Raw genomic sequence first — 27215 nt, 5'->3', positions numbered from 1 at the left:
GGCAGATAAATGCGGAATAACCACGGTTTAATCGGATTAACCGTGACGTCATGAAAATCGGTTGACGCCATTGGCTGACGGGTATTCCTTGAGAGGCATCTGCAGCTTTGTTCTTGAGTTGTACCCGACTATAGTACGTATACCCCGTGTACCTTTTCTGCGCGTTGTGGCCATTTTTCCCTCGTAAACTGTGCCGATGCAACCCGTACACGGCTCTTTTAATGACGGTGCCAAAAAAGCGACGTCAGCACGTATTTGAACGAGCCGCGTACAGTGTGCTTATGCTCAGCATTTCTGAAAAATTCATTGGCTCTGTATCACCAGATTCCTCAGGTTTCAGTGAAAATCCTAGATTTTGGCAAAAAAAGAAGTAGGCCATGCGTAACATCCATCATTTTACTTCACACAAAGCTAGGGAAAAAAAAATTGAAAAAGGCATGAAATACGTTTATTTATTTATTTACAAATACTGCTATCCCAGTTGGGACATTGCAGGAGTGGTACATAGGATGGAAAACAGATAAAACAGTAGGATAGTGCATAAACGTAAACAAACAAACAAACATAAACATTTACATAAACAAAAGTGTGCTATTAATAAGAAAATACATGATTAGACAATTCTTGAGCAAAGCGGTCAACAGACATCTGACGTAATGTAATATCCAAATTATTCCATAGCTCCACTGTCGAAGGAAAAAATGAATATTTGAAAGAGTCCAAAAACGGCATAAACGGCACAATGTTAAGCGGGTTAGTACGGCGAGTGACTTGTGTCGCAGTGGACTTGTGTGAATATTTTTGCAACCTTTTGATGGAAAGCGTTGGCTTCTATATGTTCCAAACAGCCTTTTGGGGACACCTCAAACCATGAAAACGTCTAGACCATTCTAAACACAGGAGATTTTGTGTAATTCATCATCAAGGACAGGGGTGTCATTTCTGTTTTTGTTCAGGCTTACCATTCAATGTACAGTTTCTTCAGCAAGAAAGAGGTTTCTTTTCTTTCTACGCATGAATAAGATTTTGTACACGCCGGGCTCTCCTCATTTTGTTATTGTTTTTCACCCACAAAGCTCACGCTTGGCCTAGTTTTATCGCTATTTTAGGCTTATTTCGCTCCCTACACGCTTACACCGCAGCTGTATTGGTTGCTTGCCGCCAGGAAAGATTGAATTAAAGAGAGGTGAGGAAGCCCATTAACATCGACCGGGTTCTTTGCGCGCAAGTCAGTTAAGTGGAAGATTTACTAAGCTAAATAAAATTAGTGTGACGTATCAATGACATCCTTTTAGCATTCCTCCGATGTATACCCTGTTTTCCTTCATTGCATTCAGTCGTTGTTCTGTGCGCGTGGTCTTGGACGAGGGAAACGTATCTGGTCAGCGTTGTAAATCAACAGTAATGGGGATTCGTTTCTTAAATCATCCTCATTTTTGTCTTAAAGAGCTTTCTGCAGGAAAAAAAAAATCTCCCTCAATTGGGAAAAAAAAACTGTACGAAGCCTAGGCATATAAAACAATGACACAAAATAAAACAGTGCGCAATTTTGATCAAGTCTCACTTTGTTACACTTAATGGAATCCAGCCACTACATTTTATACACGGCATCATGCTGTTATATTCATGTACTCCTTAAAATCTAAGAAGGAAGCATGCGATCTAGGGAGGAACACTATCTCTACTGGAACCCAGCCCGGCATAACATTTTAGCTACGGCATCATGCTCTGGTATCGATGTACAGCCTTTGTCAAAAGTTTGGAGCTCAGGGGGTTTCTTTTGAGCCACACTGTGCCGTTCTTAAGGGATTTCTAGCGCTCCAAATTTCCTGGACATGAGAAGATTTCTGGTACTGCCTCCTGCAATAGGTAGGACTTCCATGAATGCTCCTGGAGTCCTAATATAAAGCTTGGATGTGAACCCCCTGGGCTCTAAATTTTTGACAAAGACTGTACACTTTAAGCCTTAGAAACGAAGCCTTTGCTCCACGAAAGACACCTTTCTTCAGAACCGAGCACAGACCTTCGCGCGTGCATATGCTGCGTTGCAGTGTGGCCGCCATCATTGCCGCCGCCGTCGCCGCAGCTTCCCGTCGGGACTCCTCCCCCAGCCGGAGCAGGGTTCGATCGGCGCCGGAGCGGCTCCTCCGGTCGGGGATGAGGGAGGAGGAGGCTCTGCGGATGCGGTCTCCATGGCAACGGCCAATGGGAGCGCCGCGGGGCTGCGTGGGCGTGTCCCCCTGGCAGCCGTCGCCGGGCGCGCTTTTATAAGACTCCGGCCGGGCGCATTGGGCGCGATAACTTCGTTAGTCATTGCTCGTTAGTCAGGCCCCAAGGCTGCCGCAGCGCTGGACGGCCGGTTCCAGCTGTGGAGCAGCGCCATGGCGGCGGCTGCCGCCGCCGTGGCCGCCGAAGACCCGCGGCTCCAGGCGCCGGTCTCGGTCGCCGGCGATGAGCGGCTCGGCGTCGTGCCTTCGTCGCACGGCGGCCAGCCCGACTGCGGCGACAAGCGCAAGACCGACCTGACGTCGCCCCTGTACGCGCTCCAGGAGCCGAGACACCGCGATGGACAGCTCCAAGGACAGGGTGAGTTGTTCTTGTGCTGCTTCTGCTGCCGAACGCGACGCCGCGCCGTGGCGGCGATCGATGGCCGTAGAGGCCTAATGTCATTAGGGCCCCCCCATCAATGCCTTAACGAGCTCGCCCGGAGGCGGGGTTCCCCGCGCGCGCCGCCTTCGGACACCGACGGCGAGAAATGAAACAGGCGGAGAAAAAAATGTCGGTTCAAAAAAAGAAAGAACGGTGAAAACAGTGCGGCACTTACGGGGAAGAGATGCGATCGCCGCTTCGCCCGAGCGAGGTCGCCGATCGCTGGACAAAAAGCTCGGGTCGGGGCTCGAACCGAATCTCGTAGCCACTTCTCGACGACCGGCTTTGCAGCAGGATGAAACGAAGCTTCGCGTGAACATTCATGATTCTACGAGGTAGCGAGCGCTCCTGTGGCCTGAAGCTCCTCATCAGCCAGCCATAAAAGAGAGGTCCAAGCTTTCCAACAGGTTAATTCGCCGCTTGAATTGTCTTCGTGTTCAAAGATAGGCTGCGGGTTAGTTGAAAGCTGCCAAACGCGTTGAGTTCACAAGTAGAGGGAGACGCATCTATAAATGTACCGTGGTCGAACTTGAACTCGTGGAGGGGACGTGTGGATGGATCTTCGCGGCAGTGAAGCATAGGCAGGACTGCTAACCGGCAAACAAAAGCTTGGTTAGCGTGTTCACTCTATCAAGCTCCAATGGAGATGAACAAGCCAAGAAGCTTCTGTGAAAAGATCGCGATGATCAAGTCACCCGCCCGATATCCCCTTTCGCGCACAGCCATCAGCCGGATTCCTTGACGTTTCATTATATTAATTAAAGGCACCAAAGATAAGAAGGTAGACGGGTGACGGTTGCTTGTCTGCCGATAAAAAGGAACATCAATTCCGGCAGATCACTAGTAGGGATTTAAGGACAAGTATAATTCCGGGAAGCAAAGCAATCGAGGAGCGCGATCGACTTTCCACGCCTGACTTGCCTGCGGTTGTAGCCTGTCCCTGTCGACATTAAAGTATCGATACATGGAAAGTATCGTAGCGCCGCAGTTCACAATAATCGTGTAAATACAAGTCGCTAGCTTTCGGTACGTAAGCAAAGTCGAGAAGTCAAGCATGCGATCAGTTGGTAGCAACACGTGTCCTTCACATATGCCGTGGCTTGACGGTAGGATTACTGCGCACTTGAAGGGTGCGCGATTTGTTTCGTTTCTGTAACTGTACAAGCACGAACCGTAAGCGAGAAATTTCGAAGCTGGTCATACGTGTATATAATTATTTAAAAGTTTGGAAACAAGGTTTGCACGTCAGTGTCATCGATTTCCGCATGCGCCACGATTAAACGTGATACCGTTAACTACTGCGCAATCATCTTCAACTAGAGTAACACAGAACAAGGCGTCCGGCATGCGTTCGGCAGGATTCCTTGGCACACAAGTTTTCAGTGGAGAGATTTCGACCAGCCTTATCCATCTAGTGATTTGCGTATGTTTTAAGAAACGTGATGGCATGTAACAAATGGTGCGGATTATTCAGATGTAAACATTCGCTAGCAGTTAGTTAAAGTAGTCGGATTACTTGCATCATTGCTTTAATCCACTCGTGTTAACTCCGCGTTGCCCCCTTTTTTTCGCCTCCTTGTAGGGGGCAAGAACAAATGATACAGCATCATATGTTTTTGGCGTTTCGTGGGTTTTTTTTCTTTTATTCAAATTACTGCCCTCCTTCAGAGCCACTGCGAATCAAAACTTCGCTCACACGAAAAGTTGTTCGAACATCGCTATTTAAACCTTCTAGCTCCATGGTGGTCCTGGAACTTATGCATTCCACCACTGAACTAAAAGTTACGACCGCGAATACCAGATTCATAAGGCCGTATTCAAGCGGAGCGGATGGGTAATGCCTTCATAAAACAAAAACCCTAAGCCTAATTGAAATTGCCTTTCTTGTGGCGTATTTCGTACATACAGCGCTAGGCTACTAGGTGGAAATAAAAAAAAAATAACTTTCTCGCTCAAGAATTGCTCTCAGGCTATGACTCGCGCTATTGCGTAGGGTAACATTATGATTCTGACCGACATATGGGAAACCTTAACGCGCATAGAATCAGCTATGGCACCCAAGTGTACCATAATTGAACCCACGAACGCCAGATCCACCGGCAAATCGTGCCGTACTTGCGAATGCCATAACCGCCGAGCTAACGCAGCAAGTCTCCAGAAAGCAAATAGAAATAAAAACATGCAGACCGGTCGTTCCCGTCGTTCCTCACGCTCAACTCAACGCACAAAGTATTTTCTCCTTCCAAGGTAGGTTTGTCATGCCTCAACGTTTTAGCCACGAAGGCTGAAAAGAGGCATATTTTGTGTACTATGCGAACAAACGCTCCACGTTGGGAACTTTCGCTCAGGTATCTAGTTTACGAATTCGCGATAGTACTTTCATGTGTTCACGGTATGCATTCAGAAAAACGACGAGCAGATAGTGGTGTCCCTGCAGTCAGCGGAAGCCAGACTTCAAAACAGGAAAAGTTGTTTTTTTTTTTTGGTTGACAAGAAATTCTGGCGCCGAAGGACAGACTTCTAAGTGCTGCGCACCATCGCTGTCTCCAACGCTCGCGGCTTACAGCAGGAATGTACTACGCAATGGCCCGATTTAGTTTTGTAGGTGTGTATCGCCATGATATAGGAGGAAGCGCCTCAAACATAGTGGCGTGTTTCGCCAATTATTGCACCAATACACAATCCGTTAACTGAACAGCGACATGATTCTGTAAAAAAAAAAAAGAAGATGCGAAAGAAACAAAACCAAACAAAATAGCGCTTGCGGAAATAATATTTGTGATTTAATGTGTCAACACTATAACGTGCTGGTACCTCTCTGCTGAAGAAAATTCTGGGACCGCAACTCACCGTCGGTGGACTCCTCGCACTCCTGGTATTCATTTGCAACAATCCTAACGAGCAAGCGAAAAGCACGTTGTCGAGTGATGGGGACAACGTCGTGAAAAGATGGCGAGCGGTGTGACGTGACAGTGAAACGAACTGCATCTTGGGCTGACTTCCGCGCCTACAGAATCGAACAACTCGGCCGCGCCGATAGCGACAAACGTGCTCGATGGTCGTCGAAGAAAAGGATCACCACCGCTCTTGGCCGCGCTCATTTTAAAGCTGGCAAATAACTTCCGGGAAAAAGCGAAAAGGCGCGAACAGCAACCGCAACAATCTCTAACGACGCAAGAGCAGTTGCGCATGGTGCGATCATTCGAGACCAATCTGGTCGCGTCTTGCTTCGCAAAGTGATCAGTCCGCGTGTCGGTGGCTTTGGACATAAACAAACGAACACTACAAAGCTTCGCGACAATATAACATAGAGCACGTGATCATGCACACCACGCCAGTGCATTTTCAGTACTCATGCGAGCTTTCTTTAGAGACGTACGCACAAACTCTCGGTATCTACGCATGGCGCAAAGGTGGCTTTGCCTCATAATAGCTTTGTCTGCAGCGAAGCCACATTTACAGTACGACACTCCAGGACTCGCGATAAGCGGTCTGGGGTCGTATTTTGCAACGTTTCATTTCGTTTTCACCGAGTTTGGTCTTCTTCCATTGGTCACTGCTCCCGGTGCCGTAGGTCTTTGGAGAATGGCGTCACGATGGTCATGGTATAAACATGGCCATTATAACACTGCATACTGTGCGAGTCGGTACGTCCGCACGGTGGAAGCCAATCATCCAAAACTGCATAACAGAGAGAGAGAGAGAGAGAGAGAGAGGCGGGGGGGTTCTTAATGAAGAACGGAGATTTTAGCTGTCATGTTAAAAGCGTCGAGGAGAGCTTTCGATAGAGAAAGCCGGTAAGAAGGGTGCAGAAGAGAGTTAAAAGAGGAAAAAAAATCCGCTCACTGGGTAAGGGTGAGTATAAATCAAAGGGGAATGTAAGAAGGTTTGAAAGTTGTACCGTCTTTTTGGTTGGCTGCCACAATGCACATCCATGATGTCATTTCATTCCATAACCTTGCACCACGTTCAAGCCGCATTAGTGGACCCGAGCCAACGCCAACGAATGAAGGAACACGACAGATTTGACACGACTGATGACCTCAATCGCCGCTTATTCCGTCTCGGTAAAGAAGGTGTGCGATTGCTGTGCAACGAAGCATTGCCACGGTGACCCGGCCGGTCTGTATGCGGCGCCGTGGCCAGATTAGACTTGGCTGCGATTAGTCGTTTTGTCCCCCCTCATCCCTTACTTTTTCTTTCATCGTGAATGACGTCAAGAACCAAATGGTTTGGTTTATGGGGTTTAACGCCCCAAAGTGACTCCTGCTATGAGGGGTGCCGTAGGGGAGGGCTTCGGATAATTTAGACCACATGGAATTTTTTAACGTGCAGTTTAAACCACACAGTATACGAGCCTCTAGAATTTCGCCTCCATCGAAATGCGACCGCCAGTGGCGGGCCGCCACGGCCGGGATCGGACCCGCGTCTTTCGGGTCAGCAGCCGAGCACCTTAACCACTCAGCCATCGCGGTGGCCTCAAGAACCAAATGGAATGAAAAATGCATTGAAACGTTACGAAATGTGGTTCCTGGACTTACTCATACGGTGTCTCTCTAAGGCCGCCTTGATTCACTCCCACACATAAGAGCTCGTGACTCGCTAATAACATAGCTATAATCTTCGGTTTCCACTCGTGCATTATAGAGACTTTTTTCCTTGATTATGCAAGAGCACACCTCTTTTCTAGTGCGAAAACAACTATAATGAGGTAATATAATTAATTTTTGCGCAACGCAGTTCCAGGCGTTCATCCTATTTGTGAATAGCCCCGGACTTTGCGCATGAGACCAACCAAAGTAACTGTAACGCTTAAAGTGGCTGACACTTACACTTCCTGCTGGAATGCATGTGAGATGACATACCATTATCTTGAAATCAAGTTAAACCATGGCACGTAACTTTTAATCAAGCAGGCCAATTGATTTCAACTTCAAATTTCATTCGTATCGTCTCGCTACATTGCTATGTGTTGCATTCCAAAGCTGCCAATCTGTACAATTATCTAATTGATCTCGAATATTAGTTCTTCCAATGAATATCGCGGCGTAGGAGGTCGCGTGTTTCATTTTCGCCTCTCGCGTGTTCACAATGGCATTCTCACCTGCACCCGCACATTGTCGTCTTGGGCACAGCTCTTTGGTTATACGCATCAGTCACGAAACTCCCCATGGCGTCCATGTATCCACACCTTAGAGGTTTGCTGACTGTCAGGCCACTCTCTGAAGAAACTGTAGACGACTGCTCAGAACACGAAAAAGAAAATTTGAAGGTCACTGCAGTTGTGCTGGCTGCCGGTTATTCGTGACGGCGGTTGGCTGCGCAATGCTGCGCTAAACATGGTCGTTGCTTCGAGAAGTTCTTTCGATAAGCGGAGTTAGAAATGCATCCTTGCAGGCATAACGACAGAAATTCTAATTGTAACTACAACGCTTTTTGTACGATTGCGCAGTCACATATAGTCGCAATATAACTAGCACTGTCAAGACGACAGCCTTGTGAAACTACAAAAAAGTGCTGAAAATTTTGGGCGGCCATTGCCGGTTGGTGATTGCGATCTTTTTCTTATTTTTATGTTTCAGCTTACATTTGCGGCACAATGGGTGCCTCCTTCCAGTGTTGAAAGAAAAGCTGTCAAACGTCTGTGGCAGTTTTAGTCTACACACTATACCGTGATTTCCGGACTGTTGTTAGCGAGATACACCCGCTTAGAGATTGAAATTGCATAGTTGGCTCAATTCCTACATGTGAATAATACGGAATCTCGAAATCAAATGTAGTTTATTGCAGTGGAAAGGGATTTGTGTGCTTCTCGGAAAGGAACTCTTGCAATATGGGCAAAACTAAGAAAAGTAACTCCCGACTGCATCCACAATTTTTCATCGCTGTCGTCCAAACCACGAAATAGTGTTCGGTGCTCGTTCAGTATATTTGAGCACAAGAGCAGGTCGTAATATGACGCAAATATCGCTCCAGCTAATATAAGCGTCTAATCCTGAATGCATCTATTCCGCAGCTGGCATAGAACAGTGTTAATTGAAGAGATATGGGAGGGGCCTTTGCCCTGCAGTGGGCGTAATCAAGCTGCTGCTGCTGATGATGATGATGATTATGCATTTCTTCTACGCGCATGCGCGTAGCGTTGCTCATAGTGACGACGGCTGTATCGGAATTCCATTAAAGATTCCATGAGCAGAGCGGTATTTCTTACGCATAGGTCACGAAACCTCCGCAAAAGGCGATTGCCTTCATGGAAATTTTTCAAGCTCAGTATGAGTGATATCTTGGTGGTTCTTCTCCCAAGTTGTAGCAGAGACCTTGTAGCCGATGTGCACCCGTTTGACGCGCTACTTTGCCAGAGGCACAGAGGTGATCTTGGAGACGAATGTTCTTTCAGTAAATAAAATAGGAAAGTTTAAGTACACTTGTTTAGGGGGTAAACATAGCAACATAAAAAAGAGAAACAAAACCTTGCGACTGTCTAACATGGGAGCACCTCCCCTACCGGCAGATCCGAAGGTGTAGGGCACCTAATCATCATCATCCTCATCATCAGCAGCAGCCTGAGTATGTCCACTACAGGGCAAAGAACTCTCCCGCGTCACTCCAATTAACCCTGTCCTTCGCCAGCTGCGGCCACCGTATCCCCGCAAATTTCTTAATCTCATCCGCCCACCTAACTTTCTGCCTCACCCTGCTACGCTTGCCTTCTCTTGGAATACACTCCGTTACCCTTAATGGCCAGCGATTGTCTTGCCTTCACACCTAACCTTAGACCAGAAAAAAACCGACCAGGCTTCGGGCTCAGTTTTTAAAGCATCAGGGCCAGGTCCAAATTCCGACAAAATTAATCTGACTAAAATTTCGCGCTAAATTCTCACCTCACATAGCGAAATAAAATGAAAACCAAGAGACCTGGAACCCGCTGTTCTACTGCGGGTTTCTCTGTGCCACCTAACCACTGCGACAAGTGTAGATCATTTAGGACTGGCGACAGCCTAACTGTTCCCAAGTGCACTGCACGCCGATTAGTCATCAACAACGTGGTCCGCACCCGTCATGTTTGCTTTTCCGCCAGCCCGTCTGGTCACGCATTATCCTCGCGATGCTGACGCAGGTGCGCCGACCTAAACCCGTCGTGCATTAGCTACCTCAAGGAGGTTCTTTATTTCCTCGTCCCATTCAAAACACGGAAACCCCGATTCTCGAGATCACAGCTCCTTTCTGTAAGGGGCCTTGGATCTCTCGCACCCGACGCTTCTTAATATCGCATGTTTTGTCGAATTGTCGTGATGACCAGGACCTCGCGTAGACTCCTTTCTATAGATCCACTGATCTCCGTTGTAATGTGCTCCCTGACCTATCCCGTCGTCCATTGCGTTTTCCTCCTGCCTCAAGCAGGAAGTCATTACCACTCGTCAGTGGGGCCTGACTTAGGTGTTATGTGTTCCCGCGTCTTTTCTGACAAAACAAGGAAACCTCCATCCCCGCAAGGTGTCATTGGAAGTCAGTAGCTTCACGTGGAAGTTTCGACGGGTAAGTACGCGCTAGCTTTCTTGCCACACACACGTGTGCTTATCCCTGCCGGACTTGCTGGCTTTTAGGTAATTACTGCGATGGATGCCAGTAATCGACGCAAACGTCTTACTCAGATCAGTGTAGGCTTATTGATCTCTTACAGTATGGTTTAACGCGAGCAAGAGCTGAGATTAAATCGTGAAGGTTTAGAGCAAAAGAAAAATAAAAAGAAGATGCTTCCCCTCATGCTCCTCCAGCGACCACAACAAGATGTTAACATTGTGTTGCGGAGTTGCTTTCGTCCTTTTTTTTTTGTTTTACAGCGGGAGCTGTATATGCACGTTCGGCGAAATCGTGTTGTTGTCGGCGGCGGTGTAGTCCGCGTTTTCCCCTCCTTTCTCTGGGCCGACGTGCGTCATTACGAGCGCACGGATCCGTGACCGTCTGTGACGCACGCAGTAATACACCCTCAACCTCACCCTAATAGCCCGAATATTGGTGTTGTGCTAAGCATGAGCGAACAACACGCTCGCGAATAAGTAGAGCGCGACATGGCATGCTGCCGTCATCAGGAGGCAGGAATTCAGTATGTTTTTAAATATTTCATGGTCTACGAGCGCCAAAAAAGACGAAGACGGTAGTCCGTCCCTTCTAGGTTTTATTGATTAATAGGGGGCCTGAGAGGACCTGAAAGATGAACAAATGAGCTCGCGCAAGGCATGTAATGCGAAGGCAAGATAACCGCTGGTCCCTAAGGGTAACGGAGTGGATTCCAAGAGAAGGCAAGCGTAGCAGGGGGCGGCAGAAAGTTAGGTGGGCGGATGACATTAAGAAGTTTGAGGGGACACAGTGACCGCTGCTAGGAAAGGACAGGATTAATTGGAGAGACATGGGAGAGGTATTTGTCCTGCATAGGACGTAGTCATACTGATGATGATGAAAGGCTCTGTAGCGTGGATGACATATTGAATAGTGACACTTGAAGCTTACTCTGCAGCCTACATGAATAATTGAAACTCACTTCAGTGTCTCTTTTAGCAGGTCTGACCTTACGTGGTGTACATCAGTTCGTCCACACCAGATGCATCTCGTTCGCTTTAAATTCCCCTCCCATTCTTTCTGACAACGCCTCCTTAAAAAATAAAAATAAACGGGAACGCTAATTCAATCGAATTGTCGGCTCAGATGTGCGCGAACGATGTCCATGTTTTTGTTTTTGTTTTTTGTTTTTCGTCTAAAGCGACCACCGTTTCTAGACGCCGCGCAACCTAATCAAAGGCTCATCGCTCACGCTCCAAGAAGCGCGTTACTTCGCTCCGCAGGTGGCAGCTCCCAGCGGCATGAATTTATCGTTCAGAATGCCAACGAGGATGCATGGCGAGCTTGTTCCGAGCGGAGTGCGATTAAGTACGGCCCATGGAGCAGCGTACGCAAGCGTGCACGTACATCACATAGCCGTGAATGCGCACCGTGCCGTGAAGCGAGGCTGTTCCGATGTGGCGGCCAGTTCAGCGCGACTCGAGTCGAATGCAGTTCTGGGCATACCCCCCCCCCCCCCCCCCCCCCTCTTTTTACCCTCCTATTTTGAGCTACTCAGACCCCGCCTACTGCGCACCGAGGAAGAGCCGCACTTCGGCGGGCGTGTCAGCGGGGAGTCCAGTGTCCCCGCTGAGACGAAGAGGGGAGCACCTTCTGTCGGGGCGGGACTGGGCGTCACGCGACTGCGGCAGCCGTCTGGTGGTGCCTTGAGGCCTATACCACTGCACAGTGCTGCGACTATAGAGGTCTCTTGGCGCAGTGTACACCGTCATCGCGTCGCGTTGTCCTGGTGGAAGTCCGGTTCCGAGAGATCCCTCTGTCTGGTCGCGACATGAACCGTCACAGTAGATCCGCTGTGTGTGTTTTGGTGGCGACATGTGGTACTGGGCTGCTGAAATTAAGTTCGCGGATTCAATCTCGGCCGAATTTCATTGGAAACGAAACTTCGGTTTAAGCGAAAATTCAGCGGAGGCAAAACTTCGACGCAGGCGAAACTTCGGCGCAGGCGAAACTTCGCCGTAGGCAAAACTTCGGCGTAGGCAAAACTTCGATGGAGGCAAAACTTCGGCGCAGGCAAAAACTTCGGCGTAGGCAAAACTTCGGCGTAGGCAAAACTTCGGCGTAGGTGATACTTCGGCGTAGGCGAAACTTCGATGGAGGCTTAATTTCGATACACGGCAATTATTCCTCTTGTGGCCCAAACTAAATCCCGAAGCCCTCCGATACAATGCGCGTCAGTCAGCACTGTTGCCTATCGACCAGTAAAAATTTATGTTTTAATTATTCACCTAACCACGACAACCGGCCTCCGCTTTTAACCCGTTAAATGCCTGTGACCATTACTGTGATCACTTGGTGTTAATCTGATTCGTTACCATCAAAGATTTTCCGAATTTCTTTCCGCCGTAGTTGTCTCTCTATTACGGCTACCTTCCCAGAACGACGGGAAATGATAGCATGCTGGAATGAAGAGGCATGAGCCCCATGGGACACGTTAAGTGTTCCAACGATGGACCACTCACAAGTCGTCAAGCTACGTATTTTACTTTTTTTTTACCACATGCTTGCCCCCCATAAACCCAAACCCATTTCCGTTCTCTTGTCTGCTAAATACTTCTTCACGTGTATGTTTATTTTCTCTGGCTTGCAAATTTCAGCGATTAAAAACTTGTAAATAAGGGAGTAATTACTCACTGGCATCCACCCAAGCGCAGCCATACGGCTACCGGTTTATACGGCTAAGGTTTATACGAATAAAATGTACCGAATCAATGAAAAAGCTAGTCAAGATGACAGCTTTGAATGCTTCAAATGCAACGCCCGTTCTTGGTGGACATATGCAGCCTTCAGCACGTGTAGTTTAGACTACTCAGTTGTTTGTACGAGCTACTAAGAACATCGAGTTTCATTTAGTTTTTTTTCTTTGGAGGAGAAATTCTAGAGGCCCGTGTACTGTGCGATGTCAGTGCACGTTAAAGAACCCCAGGTGGTCGAAACTTCCGGAGCCCTTCACTACGGCGTCTCTCATAGCCGGAGTCGCTTTGGGACATTAAACCCCATAAACCATAAACAAATCATTTAGTTTTTTTTTTTCGTAGGAGCAAAAAGAGGATACGTGATGTGTAAAACCGGGTGCATTGTCATCCTCAAGGTTGTGGAAACAAATCACCGTACCTCACGCACTCAACTCCAGTGCTGGAAGGGAACAAATTGGGCAGAATTAGGAGACGCATTTCTCCTGCAGTGGACGCAATCAAAGCCACCTAGACGGAGGTGGTGTTGAAGTATTCGGAGAGCGATAATAATACTGATGATGATGATCGTGATGACAACAACGGCGATGCACTGTAATCACGAATACGCATATATGAGACTGAAAAGAGAGCAAGCTCTCCTCCAGCGCACTCCCTTTCAAGGGTGAGGTATGCTGCCCAAGTTCCGGAGAATATTTAGATCACTAAATATCATACGGAATGCTTTCTGGTGGGAACGGATGTATGTGCCCAATGCAAGGCATAGCAACTTGATACAGTTAACAATAGGAGGTGGAGGAGGCTTTTAAAGGCGGCACTGGGGGTTCTGATGTCAGCCAATAGCAGAGGTTGAAACCACGCTTAAAATCGTCGTAAGTGCTAGAACATCGCATGTATTGAAGATGGAATTTGTTTCCATCTACAAGCGAAATATTCCGCATTTTTGTGACGGAAATCTACTCTGAAGCTTGAGCAGAATACCCAGGCCCTGAAAGGGAATGCACTAGAGAGCTTACTCCCCGTTTACTCCTTTCGTGTTTAGAGTGCGATTATGGATACACAAGTATTGAGGTAAACAAAATCGATAAGTATTACGGTAAATGTGTATATGTATATTATTATGTGTATATTACGGTAAATGTATATATATATATATATATATATATATATATATATATATGAAGTTCCACTAGTAACGGTTTTTTTGTAAGTGGCATTCGAAATTCTGCTCCCAAAAAAACGCACAGTAGTGATATCTAACGCCGGTGGAGTCTGTTAATGCGGGGTAAGTGAACAAAATGTTGGCTGTACATCTTTTTCTGGTAGACTGCATACCTCCGTTTTGTAATATGCACTCTACTGTACTAGTTCCATGCTTATAGGCCCATTTCCCGAGGGAGAGCAGAGATTAATTACGAGGGTAACTACCCACGATCATCCTCTTGAACGCAGCCATATGGCTGCAAAGAAAACTGCACAGCTTTTTTCAGAATCGCCACAATAAGTAAAACTCCCTGTAGTAAGGGGCTCGAGCCCACAACCACCTTCTATCCTGGGCAGTCGCTCCACCGGCAGAGCTAACCAGAGCGGCTATAAAACAACTCGAATTGGAAACAGTGTTAGCTCTGTATATGGAGGTGATCAATGCTGTACGAACGGGGACAAGTGCAACCTAAGCATAAAAAGATTGCATATTTAGTGCTAGCCTCCGTCATCAACTCCTCAGCCTATGCTACTACTGCCACGCATGATGCAACGTACCGAAAGTTAATGTACAAGAGTCTTAAGAAAAGAAAACTCCTGTTTCTAACGCTATATTCCTGTGCCAGGCCTAGCCGAGAGTTAACTTCGTAAAGCTTTGACTACTTTTCCAAACTCTGCTGGCTTTTCACAAAGTAAACAAAACTATAAACTGCAAAATCGCGCACATATAGACACTAGTACTCGCAAGGTGCATCTGTTCCTTCCTTCTCGCCCCTGCGGCGTTTCCGCATACTCGCTTTCAATGCAACCCCGAAGTGAGAGAAAGAGAGAGAGGAAGAGAAAGACGAGGCGCACACGCCCGCTGCATTATAGCTGGTTCGCACAAATCGCGCCGCATGACGCCTCGAATTCATTCGACGCGCGCGCGCAAGCCTCGCGCATTGTTCTCCATTGTGCCGAGCCGCGGGATGCGCATGTGTCACATTTGCACCGCCGGTGAAACACGATGAACGCCAGCGGCGTTGGGGAGTAGATGGAGGAGACGAGGCGACGCTGGTTAGTAACTATATAGTTGAGGTAGGGACAAGTGAGGGGGGGGGGGGGGGGGGGTGCTGGAGAATAGCTCCCGGTGAGGGCGAGTAGCGTGCCTCTATTAGAGGAACGGTGGTTGTGGAAATGAGTCGGAGAAGGAGGCGTGACACTGCTCTCTCCATAAAGAGGGGTGACATCGCTAAAGGGACCCGCGCCCCTCTCCACCTCGCCCACTGCGCCCCCTGCTGAGAGCAGCGCGGGCCACAGCGGAGCTCTTCAATGATGGCTCACTCCCGTTCGGCGCGTGCTGCCCCGCCAGGGAGCGCTGTCAGTCAGTCCTTGCGTCATCCGATGCGGCGAGCTTTGTGCGATCCTGTCGACTGCGCCACGCGTCGGTCGGCGACGAGGTGTCGAGCACAGGCGCCCCGTGCGCAAACTTTGCAAGCCGCTGCCGAGTGCTCTACGAGGGGCGAAGTGTTGACACAGCGTTGCCACTTTTTTTCGGGCACCGCGATAGCCGCCGCTTATCTCTCTATCACGTGCCTGCTCTTTGTGTCTCGACAAGTGGCACGTGTACACTGACGTGCCTTTTAACTGGTGGCGCGTGCCAATAGGCGGGGACCGTTTCCGCTTGTATTTGGAACGGTTCTGAACGGAGCCGAATAGCGGAATCACCGCAAAAATAGCTTCAGTCGGATCGATGTTACTCGCTATGTAAGCCCTTTTCTAATAGGTTGCTTACTACGCGTGCGGGAAGGGTATTTTTATTTTTTATTTTGGTCACTCACTTAACGAACCTCTTTGCTGCACGCGTACATGTCTCCTGAACGTCCCTGGAGGCCGTAACCTGTGTGCAAAATTTATTACGTTTATTCTCGGCGTCTTTCAACTTCACGCGCCCTGCATTTTCATCTAGAAATGATTTTGCCCGGATAATGGCCGGATTTGGGTATAATCTTCAGTTATCTTGCTTTTTGTTCATTCGCAAAGCCTGAAAAATGGTAACCTTTGTCCTTCTCGCAAGAAGCCTTTTGCACATAATTTTTATTAGAATAGGAAGCACGAGGTGTGGTTTTATTAAAATAGAAAGCACGAGCGCATAACTAGCAAAAGAGTCCCAATAAGTATACTGTAAGGAGGTTTCTAATGTGCCCGCGTCACGCTGGATTACGCAAGTGGCCTGATGTGCACGATTACCCATTTGTACAGTCGCGGGTAAAAAAGATTAGCACACATGACGGAACACCAGAGCGCCGGAATGACAACGCGTGGCGCTGCGGGTGGCGAAGAGGCTGATAACGAGAGTGCTGGGCCGTTCCCATTCTACAGTATTAGGGGGGTTCAGCGGACTGCCACGGACAGCAAAATTACTCGCTAAAAGCAGCGCTATCATCTATTGTTCCCGTGAGTTCCTTTTGACAAACCATCACGGACATAAAAAACAGTAATAAAAAGAAACCATCTTTGCTCATGATAACCGAGCCAAAATAAATGCTGCAAGCAGTCACGTAGGGTCGGCACTTCTACGCTCGGGCGGTGCACGCTTGATAAAGCTTACATCCTGCCCCCCCCTCCCCCCCCTCTCCCCCCCCCCCCCCCCCCTAGGCTGCAAACATGGAAACGGCCCGTTAGGCAGGTCTGCGTACCGCAGCGCCGCGTGGTGAGATATACGAATTCTAATCGCCAGTGATCTGTGCTAATATTTTTTGCACGCGACTGTACGTATGAACAATCTATTTTTCTTTTCGTTATCTTCGGTGGCATTTCGCGGTGACATACACCTACAGCACATAATGCCCACTGTGGGTTAGCGGCTACGCCTGTGACAGAGAAAGTTCTTGATACTTTCAAAGAGGACAGGACATTACATCTTCCTGACGCTAAAACTCAACGGTGACATGTTCGTCTGCAAGATAGGGCCGCAAGACGGTTTTCATAAGAGTTTTGTAATTGGTAATAAAAAAAAACTTCGATAGCCCCCTCTTTCTCCAGCGCCGCCTGGCGGGATGTAAGCCATGGCATTAACTGCTTCTGTCCCGCAGGCGACGGCGGTGCGTTCAAGAAGCTCAAGCTGGAGCCCGGCGTGTCCGATCTGGGCCTGTCGTCGTGCGGCGGCGGCGGCGGCGTGCTGGCCACCACCGCGTGCAGTCCCACGACGCCCGCGAGGCGGCGCCACCGGACCACCTTCACCCAGGAGCAGCTGCAGGAGCTCGAGGCGGCGTTCGCCAAGAGCCACTACCCGGACATCTACTGCCGCGAGGAGCTGGCACGCATCACCAAGCTCAACGAAGCGCGCATACAGGTTGGGCATCAGGACCGCATCCTCTTTGCTCGAAAATTCGTCACCAAGTCACATGACATCTATATGGGCGAGAACAATTTCTATGGCACTGCCGAAGTACTAAAGCTGCTCTTCAATGTTGTCACAGCAAAAAAATGCTTCCAAAGTCGCTCTTCAACGCTATAGCAGCAAAGTCAGACATAACTCTGTATACGGCGTGGCCATTTTGCTCTTCCGCTTCATTCTGCGGGGGTCATATTTCTTCTCACTGCGTTCACTGCGCATCATGCGAGTCACTTGCCATGAACACATATGGCATTTGTGCCGCAAGTGTTAATGCAGCTGGTCTGTCCCGTCCTCACTTACCTACGCGGGTATCACTCACTGCGGTCTCGGAAAGCATTGCACATGCCGCGACCGCATGCGGCAGTTTTTGCCGCAAGTGTGAACGCCTTGTGTGTTTTCCCTCCTTCGCAGGTGTGGTTCCAGAACCGGCGCGCCAAGTACCGCAAGCAGGAGAAGCAGCTGCAGAAGGCCCTGGCCGCGCCGGCGGCGCTGCCGCCCGCGGCCTGCAACGGCATGATGCGCGGCGTGTACGGCCCACCTCGCACGAGCTCGTACGCGGCCTACGCCGCCGCAGCAGCGCACCCGCACCCGGCGGCACGGTACCCGGCGTACGGCGCCGCGGCCCAGCCCTTCGGACACCAGGCCGGAGCCGCGGCCGCCACGTCGCCCGAGGAAGACTGGTACCAGCGCGGCTTCTCGGCCCTCAGGACGCCGCCCGCCGCCGCCGCCACCCAGCACCCCGTCTACCACAGCTAGGCACCGCCGGCGCCGCCCCGCGCTTGCGCTGCCGACGCCGCCCTGTGCTGGCATCCCTCGCACAACGGCCGCGCCCACTGAGTGCGCAGGCAGGGACGCCGCACGGCTTGGCTCAGGGACCATACACACACGCCCGTCGTATTTCGAGCGTGTTCGTAACGTCGAGGGTTTCAACATTGGCCACAGGAGCAAATTGTCAAGGCTAACAGATGCGGGCTCATTCCTCTCTGTGAGGCTGTACAGTTCTCATTCAACTCCATTTCATTCTCTTAAAATAAGGACAGATATCAATTCTCACAAACGACAGCGCTAAGTGAATGGCGCGGAAAACTAGGAGGGTGGAGGGGTGTATCTAGCTCACGCTTATTTGATGTGCTCTGTCGTCTGGTGACATTAAGATTAAAGTTAATCGCACACAGTGGTACCAAAAGCGTGCTCCTGCGGCTGTGCCGTTGCCCGTTCCCTCGAGCCAGCTCCGTCTGCACTTGAGGAGCTGACGGAACTTTGCCATACCGCCGTATATATCCCTGGGCCAAAGCCGTACGAGCCAGCACACACGTATTTCCACCGGGTCGCCAGCGCAAGCGCAGAGCCGCCGCCGTTCTCTGGTGGACGACGTCACACGCAAGCACTCACACGAGCGCCACCGTCCGAGGGAAGAGGAGGACGCGACGCAAGGCGGGCGACGCCCGCATCGCCGAGGAAGTGACAAGGCTGCGCCCTAGGAGAGGGACACCGCCGCCAAGCCGCTGCCGCTGTTGCCGCTGCTGCGCACACACTACAGTGTACTACACCCACACCTGCCGCGGTCACCTGCAGCTGCCGACATACCGCTCGCCACAACCGCGACTTTGTTTCACTGCGTGCAGTCTGGGGTCCATTCGAAGGCGATCGCGCGCGAGGGCCCGAACAGGCTGGCTTGTCTTGTTGAATACGCGAAACCGACGAGAGTGGGTCCAGTGATACGAAGGTTAGTTTTGGCTTTGGTTTGGGCGCGTTCAGACCGGGTCAAGTGAGCCACCACACCTGTGAATCCTTCTGGCTCTTTGTGGCTTTGTGTGGGTCGGACAGAAGGGTGCCTTGACTGAACCCGACACGACACCAGCTCTATCCGATCCGCTGGCAGATAAACGCACCCAACAGGTAGGATCCAGCTAGCGAATCAACTCGATCTGCTTCTGTAGGTATGCCTGTAGTATAGAGAGCGATCTGAGAGGAAATGAGCGAGACGATTGATAAGAATAATTCAGCGCAATGTGGCTAACTGTAACCGCAACCAGTTGAGTACTGCTTACTTAAGGCAAGAAGGGGGATATATTAAGTAAGTGAGAGCCCCGCGACACCGACGCGTTATGCTCATGAATCAGGTTGGTAAACATGAATTCGCGAGACTGCGCGCGAGAGTGCACCACGAATAGTCTACGGTCCACCTAACAACCCCATGAGCTCTAACCACTCAGTCCTGGTGACTTTCTTGCGACGTCGTGATAACAGACATAACCACACAACCGCGCTTCGCCTTCGGGTAGCTTCAGACCGCACCTCCACGTCGTGCCATTGAAGCAGCTGGCACTCGTCGTCAATCTCATATCGCGTATTTCAGCGCGATCGAAACGCCGTGAATGCTTCTACGACTGGTCTCGCCCTCATCTGGTCCGTGTCAAATAAGTGTTCCGTAGGCACTTGGACACTGGGGATGCCTGCGATTTTAGCCTGTCTGTGTTCATTTTTGTGTTTACTCGTTTAATTAGTCACACTTTTAATTCTTAACGAACCTGATTCACAATGGCATCAAAGCAGACGGCTTTTCCAAGTGAGACAGGCTATGCTTGATACAAGAGCAACGCATAGTGTCCCTATGGTGAGCTAGCGGTGTTTCTTAAGCCACCTCACAGTGTCTCTCTCATCTCTGCTAACTTTGCCTTCACTGAAAATTAAAGCTATTGTGATGACGTCATAGAGGTAGCGGGTGAAACCGATGCCCATCATTGTATTTAGGTTCGTTGTGCTTGGAGCCTTCAGATGAAAACTTGCAGTTTTTTTTTTTTAGAAATCATCAACTAGTGTTCTTAAAACTCCAAGTACTTAAAACAGATCATGTTAATCAGGTAGGTCGCAGGCGCTTTAGAAAGAAATCAAAACTGTTGCAAAATATTGATAGTTGTTAACATTTTCTTTATATTAAATTCGGTCTTGACTTTTTTCTTCTTTCGTCTCGGTTTTGCTTTTCTCAAAGAAATACCTCGTGTTTGTTGATTTGTTTGTTTACTTTCGTGCAAAGCGTCGCGTCCGTGCAATATAATTTTTCTATCTTTTTTTTGGATTCCCTCGAACCATGTCCTCATGTCACTGAGTACGAGCGATCATTACATTTTAGCTGCATGGTAATTGAGATCCGATGACGCTTCACTAGTACAGAGCCCTCCGGACAGCCAAAATCGTCTGCTTACTAAATGCATCAAGGAAGTGACCACCCTATATGAAGACCACCCTATATAACGAATTTTTAGCCGTCATGCAGAGAAAAGCAACGCTGTACAACCTGCATTACTTAGTTGTGAACAGCGAGGAAAAAAAAAATCAAATTCTACCGTGTTAGATGTCTTCAGTTTGGGAGCGTTTTGCGCTAGCAACATCAAAGCCACTAGGCCTACTTTTCCACCTTTTGTTCTTTTGCTACTGTATATTTCCTTAACCTGACAGTATAGTTAATTTTTATATTCTACCATCACCGCACACTGAGATTTGCTTGTAACTACATCAAGGAGCTGCGTCTCAGTGGGCCGACAAATTCACACGATATCTAGAGCGCCGCGTTCAAGACAGCCGTTGTCCGTGCGGCCATGTACATACGTTCCTACAGTTGCCAAGACATCGTCGAGATTACAAACTTACTTTTATTGAGCGAGTATCACATCACCCTGCTGGTCTGCTTCTCTGTGACGCAAGCTTCGTGTGCCACCGCCGAATCTGCAGAGACATTTGCACGTGACGCGTATTCAGCGGTGCCCAACCGTTCCTGTACAAAGAGTTGAAACTACACACAGACACGCGCGAATTTACTTCATCGTCTGCTTCTGACTCGCGATCGTCTTGTTCGGGATACTGTGACAGTTCACATGCTCTCTATGTGAGATACTCTTAGAAGGGTAAAGCTTTATTCGAAAGTCACTAGCGGTGAAGCTGCTTGATTATTGATTTATTTATTTATATATTTGCGTCTTTGTAAGTTTTGCTCAGAAGCTTAGACGAGGAATACAGAGGAATAGGCTGGGCGGAACTCACGAGGATCTAATTAATTATTCATTTATCTCCTGTATTCTGAGCATTAACTGCGCATTCGCTGTACATATCGCCGTCAGCCTGCTTATAAATCCTGGTCACTGCAACACGCTACTGCTGCGCCGTGAGCGGCAGCAGCTGACATCATGCTCATCTACACTTGTCGGCACCATGCTATACGGCTAGTTTTGTTTTTGTTTTTAGTATCATCAGTTTATTTCTTTTTTCTAACTTTGGAGAAAAAATTTTGACACTAAGCTATTTCACAAGCATTTTAGAGCGTTTCAGCTTTTCGGTAAGCTTCAGTACGCAAAATTCGGAATACGAACGCCTTCCACGTGCTGTAATGGCCATGATTTGTAAATACGCTGACCGACCTGGGTTGATGGAAGACAGTGCTGCATTATTTGGATCTCCGCTGAAATTCGCCTCGCGCTTTCGAAGCTGTGGTGTATTTTTCTTCATTTTGTGTTTCTTTTTGTAGGATATATCTGCTGGAAGAGCGAGAAACGCTATTCGCGACGAATCAATAAAAAGAGATGTTTTTGTACTGGGTCTCTCTCGCCTTGTCTTTTGCCGAGAATAGCTAGTCAATGTCAACTAGACATCTAGGTATTGTTGCCATGGCTGAGATTCAGTCGAAAATTGTGGATACTCAGACGACAAGTCAACACTGTCTATACATAAGCGGGGACAGCGTAGAGTCAACACGGAGTCTACTAAGAACCAAGGTAAGATGAGCTGTGAAACGATCGACATTGTGTCTCTAAAAAAATTTGGCACGCTTAAGCTTCGCCTTGAAGACCAGAACGAGATAGCGCTATCGGGATCCGTGCATATCGCCTACTCAGTTACCTGATTCCTAATTAGCATATCATAATTACTCATGTACGCGTCAGTACATGTCTCTAAGACACTTCACTAAGTCAAGGACCACAACGCATTCACCAAGTCCACCTTTATTCAGTTCGAACCAACGAGCTCTCGTGGCCTATGCAATAAAGAAAGAAAAAAGCTTTCGTGGCCTGTGGTTAGTGTGCCCGTCTCGCGATCCGAAGGTTCTGGGTTCGTTTCCCACCCGAACCCAAGTAAGCTCATTTTTTACTATTTGCTTCCATCGAGATTTCTCGTTCGCGGCCAATGACGCTGACGACCACGACTCCCGAGTTTTCTGCGACACGGAATGCTGTCACGTTAAAAATACAATCCTGACACAGATTTCGACCGATCAATCAATCAATCAATCAATCAATCAATCAATCAATCAATCAATCAATCAATCAATCAATCAAAGATTCTTTATTTGCTCATACAAGGAAACTTTGTACAAACTATTTGGACCGATAGCCTACATGGCTAGTGTCCGGTTCAATACCGATGCTGGTATTCAAGATTTCCATCGGCAAAACGTACGGTCCAATAAATATACGGAGCAGATTCGTTACCATAAATCGCATATTATTAACAAGTGACTTTCTCCGAAGAAACTGCGAGATTTCTATGCACCAAAAAGAGTAAAGAACGAGAACATTAGTTCCGGGACGTAGCTCGCATTAAGTGCATTAAGTATGATTTTCCACGTGTTTGCGATACGTAGACGTCAGAGAAGTACGCTGTTTAGTCAAGCAGCAGCATCAACTGCTCTTTGTCGTGGCTTGAAATAGATTTTAATTTCATTAAACCATTTATTTTTCAAGAATTCATGTGCCACGTCACGTGTACGTCATTTTTCATGCAATATTAAGGCGAAAGCCTTTAATGCCTCATCGTTGTAAGCAGCAGTTGTCGACATAAAATGTCACGCTTTTCAATTGGTCGAAACGGCCGTGACGTCACAGTGCACGAATTTCGAACGGGGCCAATTGTACTTTGCCTAGTAACCATGCAACCAATTGAAGGGATCGTATAGTGATGCTCCAAGTAAGTGGGACTGAGCTTAGTCAATTGCTTACTTAACCAATTAGCCTAATTAACCTTTCTTGTCAGACCAGATAAACAAATAAAAACGAGTAGGAAATCGGTCGAGCTCGGGAATCGAACCCCGGTCTTCGGCGTGCGAGACGAGTATGCTATCCATTCCGCCATGCCAGCTCGATGGTTTGGAATGAACTAAGGCGCGTCTAGTGAATACGGTGTCTTCGCTCACTCTCATCCTCCTCCCTTCCTTCCGGCGAGGTTTAGGTGTCCACCGAGATATGAGAGAGATACATTTCCTTTCCTCAAAAACCAATTTACCGACGAGCGAGGCGTAGAACCGAATGCGAGATGGCGTTCTATGGACTCTCTGGCAGCGTTGCAAGACGCTGTCGCGTTCCACTCTTAGAGGCGAAGCTTAACATCTTAACCACACATCAGTGACCACACTTAAGGTAAAAAAAAAGTGCCCCCTTGAATTTTGACGGGTGTCCACCGAGATATGTGAGACAGTTCTTTCCTCAAATACAATTTTCATTTCCTTCATTACGGGCGCTCTTTGTCTTCTTTCCCTCCCACTTCCTCCCTTCCTCTACGGTGCTGTTCAGGCGACACACCCACACTATACCACATCACATGGGAGTGCGAACGAAATAAAGCATTCCACCAAGTGCGGAGCAATGGGAGAGCCGGCTCACCAGCAGCGAGCTCGCGGCCCAAAGGGCCTTAGTGCGGCACGCTACTGATGCAGCGCGACTCAGTGGAGCCCTGGACTAGGGGCCCAACCTTGCTGAAGAGAAGCCTCAAGTCGCCGGCGCCACGAAAGACGACGGAGGCTTCGAATCCGCGAATCTCTTAAAAGATCTCAATAAAAGTTTTCTACTACTACTACTACTACTCCTACTCAGGCGTCCCCCGAGATGACACAATTTCTGCGCCATTTCCTTTCCTCAAGAAGCGTTGCGTTCAAAGGGCAAGGCATCGCGCCGAACAGGTGGAGGCGTTCGGTGGACTCCCTGCCAGCGCTACAACACTCTGTCGCGTTCCACACCTAAAGGCGGAGCTTAAGCGACATTAATTAGCACTTAATTAGTATTCAGGCATTAATCAGTAATTAAGCATTAATTAGTGATTTGCCATCACTGTAATTAGTACTCAATTATATGTGACGCCACCAGTTCCACTGAAGCAGTCAAAGTGGTGCGGAAAACGCTTTCGCCTCTACGCACTTTAGACAGCCAAAGTGCCCCCTGAATTTTTTTTTTTTTTGCATGTATACTAGTCTAAAGCACATGCTATGTCGGAGTCGGTCGGAGACGGTTAGCTCGCTCCAGGCAACAGTTTGTATAGTACTTATGTGTTTTCCTCGTTAGATAACGCAGTGAAAATAAGCTTTTACGAACTTGCACCATGCAATGGACCGAAGCTCGCGCCACAACCTCTCCAAGGAGGCACGCCACGACAGTGGCGACATCTGGCGAGTGACTATGAAACACGTAGAAACCAGAAAAGAAGACTGGGTCTTAATTACCGAGAGAGCAACTAAAAAGCACAGTCGGCATAAAATCACCTCCAAATTAAACAGCACAACTGCCACATGGTTGCTAGTGAGCCTTGGTTTGTGCAAATATCAGAAACGTCGTGAGCATTTTCATGCGAGGAGAGAATCGACTCCCGCACGACGAAAGAGTCGCTATAAGGTAAAGCAATGATATGGCTCACTTTAGTTTGTGAAAACCACGGTGCTGCTGAATTGAGAGAAGTAGCCGTTTGATTGCTAAAAATAAACTCGCGTCATTGTGTACTGTAAAGCTTGCTTCTCCTGTACAAGCTTGCTATTAAGGAGAAGCAATCTTTCCGACACACACATTCCCGCTAATACTCAACTACTGAGGAGAAGCAATCTTTCCGACACACATTCCAGCCGAGTGGCTGGGTCACAGCATATGGCGAGTTTCTTTCTGCTTCTTCGCTCTCAATTTATTTGTTATTTATTGTTCCTCAATACTGAACCGATGAATTTCAATGTTTTCATTTCAAGGCATGACCTTCTGACCGTTAGGAAATGAGTGCAATTGACTTTAATAGGAACAACTGGGCAGTGGTGAGGAAAAACTTCGCAGGATGGTTTCCAGTCTGCAACGCGGATTTCAACGATAGCTCAATATCGTTGCAGACTATAGCTGAACAGGGTTGCGGCGAGTGTGGCAAGCGCGGATTCTAACGACCATACGTTGGATGCGGTCAAACATGGAAAACGGGCTTCGCGTAGTCATGATCATGAAGGAAGTAGCGTAAAGACAGAGACACGGAAGTAAAGAAACAGTAAGAAAGAGCGCTAATTTTAAACAATTAATTTATTCTTTGTGCTTCTGAGCTATTTCGTTAACGATCATGTCTTGTCAACAAGCCCCAATCACCACTCCTCTGGTTTCGCCTAGATGCTGCACTCATCATGACCACGTAATCCGATTTGTTTTCCAATATTAGAAGTGGATTAAAGTTCGAATAAAGATAAGATAAAAGAGTGAAAATTGGAACACCGGGGTTCAAGGATAACACAAAAAGAAAAGAAAAACCACGGATGACCACGTAATCCGATTTGTTTTAAACCATGAGCAGCTGCATCCTCATGCGCAACACTAAGGACACAGCAGACTGTGATCAACTGCAGAAAAGAGTGGCGACTTTATTCAACCAATCGTTTAGATACACAAAGTATAAAGAAACATGTCGCCTACGTCACACACGTCGCCGACGCGTGGCCTCTGCTGCTTGTCCCTGAAATTTGTTTTACAGAGTGGCACCTATCCTGCGAGCTGTTTGTATGGAGAGAGGATCTGCTTGCTCCTTTAGCCACACATCGCGCCTCGACCGGTCTGGACGCGGTGGCGAGGGCCGGGCCCTTTCGTACAGTCCGGCCGTGATAACTCTCGATTCAACTCGCCACTGCCTTCCTCTCCCTATGCGCGCCTCTCTCTTCTCTTCACTTTTGTTCTCGTACTCCTACACCTAACCCTCAATCCGCGCGGGTGCCGCTACGCCGACGTCACCCAGATATCGAGGCAGCATGCCTTTAACAGCTGTCGCTGTAGAAACAATCGCGTTTATGAAGCTGCGAGGAGAAAAGGTAAGCCTGAAGTGAACGTTTCAAAAAAAAAAAAAAAATCAGGCCCGTTTTGAAGGCACAGGAAGTGTCCTCAGCGCTCACAGCCCGCGACGTCTGAGAAGTGAGCTTTAGAAAGAATTAAGCTTTGTGAGTTCTAGTACAGTGAAACTAGTGCAATGTTATTTCCGACTGTCTAAAAGAATTTAAATTTTTGTAGTTATTGGAATTGTATGTCTAGATTAATGTTAGCTAAGAAAGTTTGACAGAATGAAACGAGTGCCATTTCGATAAATGGTGTTCCGTTTCTGTCCAGTTCGCTTGAGAACAAACGCCCCTAAATAACATTGCATCCATGTTTTTTTTTTTTTTTTAACTCGAGGACTTCCCATGCGGCAAGTTTTTGTCTGGTCGATATAGTCGGACGGGAAAAACCTTTCAAGTTTTCGGGTAAGTTCGGCTTCATGTCCGACCGCATGTTAGACCGCAGGATCGCCGAACTTTCCGGGGCTCCGAACGCGACGCGAGCGGGGGGAGACCGGGAAAAATCACCCCCGCCGGCCCGAAAACAAGCATGCGAGCGGACAGTCGCCGCTGAGAGAGGGCCCACCGAGAA

The 27215-nt window shown here is 48.3% G+C and overlaps 1 protein-coding gene across 1 annotated transcript; it reads left to right on the top strand.

Annotated features, from left to right (window-relative positions):
- The first annotated feature begins 2171 nt into the window (after positions 1 to 2171).
- On the top strand, positions 2172 to 18434 carry LOC149331492 (uncharacterized). The gene is made up of 3 exons (XM_089555504.1): positions 2172 to 2586; positions 17237 to 17496; positions 17953 to 18434. The coding sequence occupies exons 1-3, from the start codon at positions 2382 to 2384 to the stop codon at positions 18295 to 18297; spliced, it is 810 nt and encodes a 269-aa protein (XP_089411630.1). The 5' UTR covers positions 2172 to 2381; the 3' UTR covers positions 18298 to 18434.
- Positions 18435 to 27215: the final 8781 nt, after the last annotated feature.

The sequence above is a fragment of the Amblyomma mixtum genome, chromosome 8 (assembly GCF_055824585.1).
Source record: "Amblyomma mixtum isolate Tamu chromosome 8, ASM5582458v1, whole genome shotgun sequence".
NCBI lineage: Eukaryota > Metazoa > Arthropoda > Arachnida > Ixodida > Ixodidae > Amblyomma > Amblyomma mixtum.
The sequence above is the reverse complement of the archived record's forward strand: the minus strand, read 5'-3'. Positions and strand labels throughout refer to the sequence as shown.

Bases quoted from the DNA above. Each gene is read 5' to 3' on its own strand.
- LOC149331492 (XM_089555504.1), top strand. From the start codon at position 2,382: ATGGCGGCGGCTGCCGCCGCCGTGGCCGCCGAAGACCCGCGGCTCCAG. The intron at 2,587-17,236 runs GTGAGTTGTTCT...TCTGTCCCGCAG, and splicing joins TGGACAGCTCCAAGGACAGG to GCGACGGCGGTGCGTTCAAG. The intron at 17,497-17,952 runs GTTGGGCATCAG...CCTCCTTCGCAG, and splicing joins TCAACGAAGCGCGCATACAG to GTGTGGTTCCAGAACCGGCG.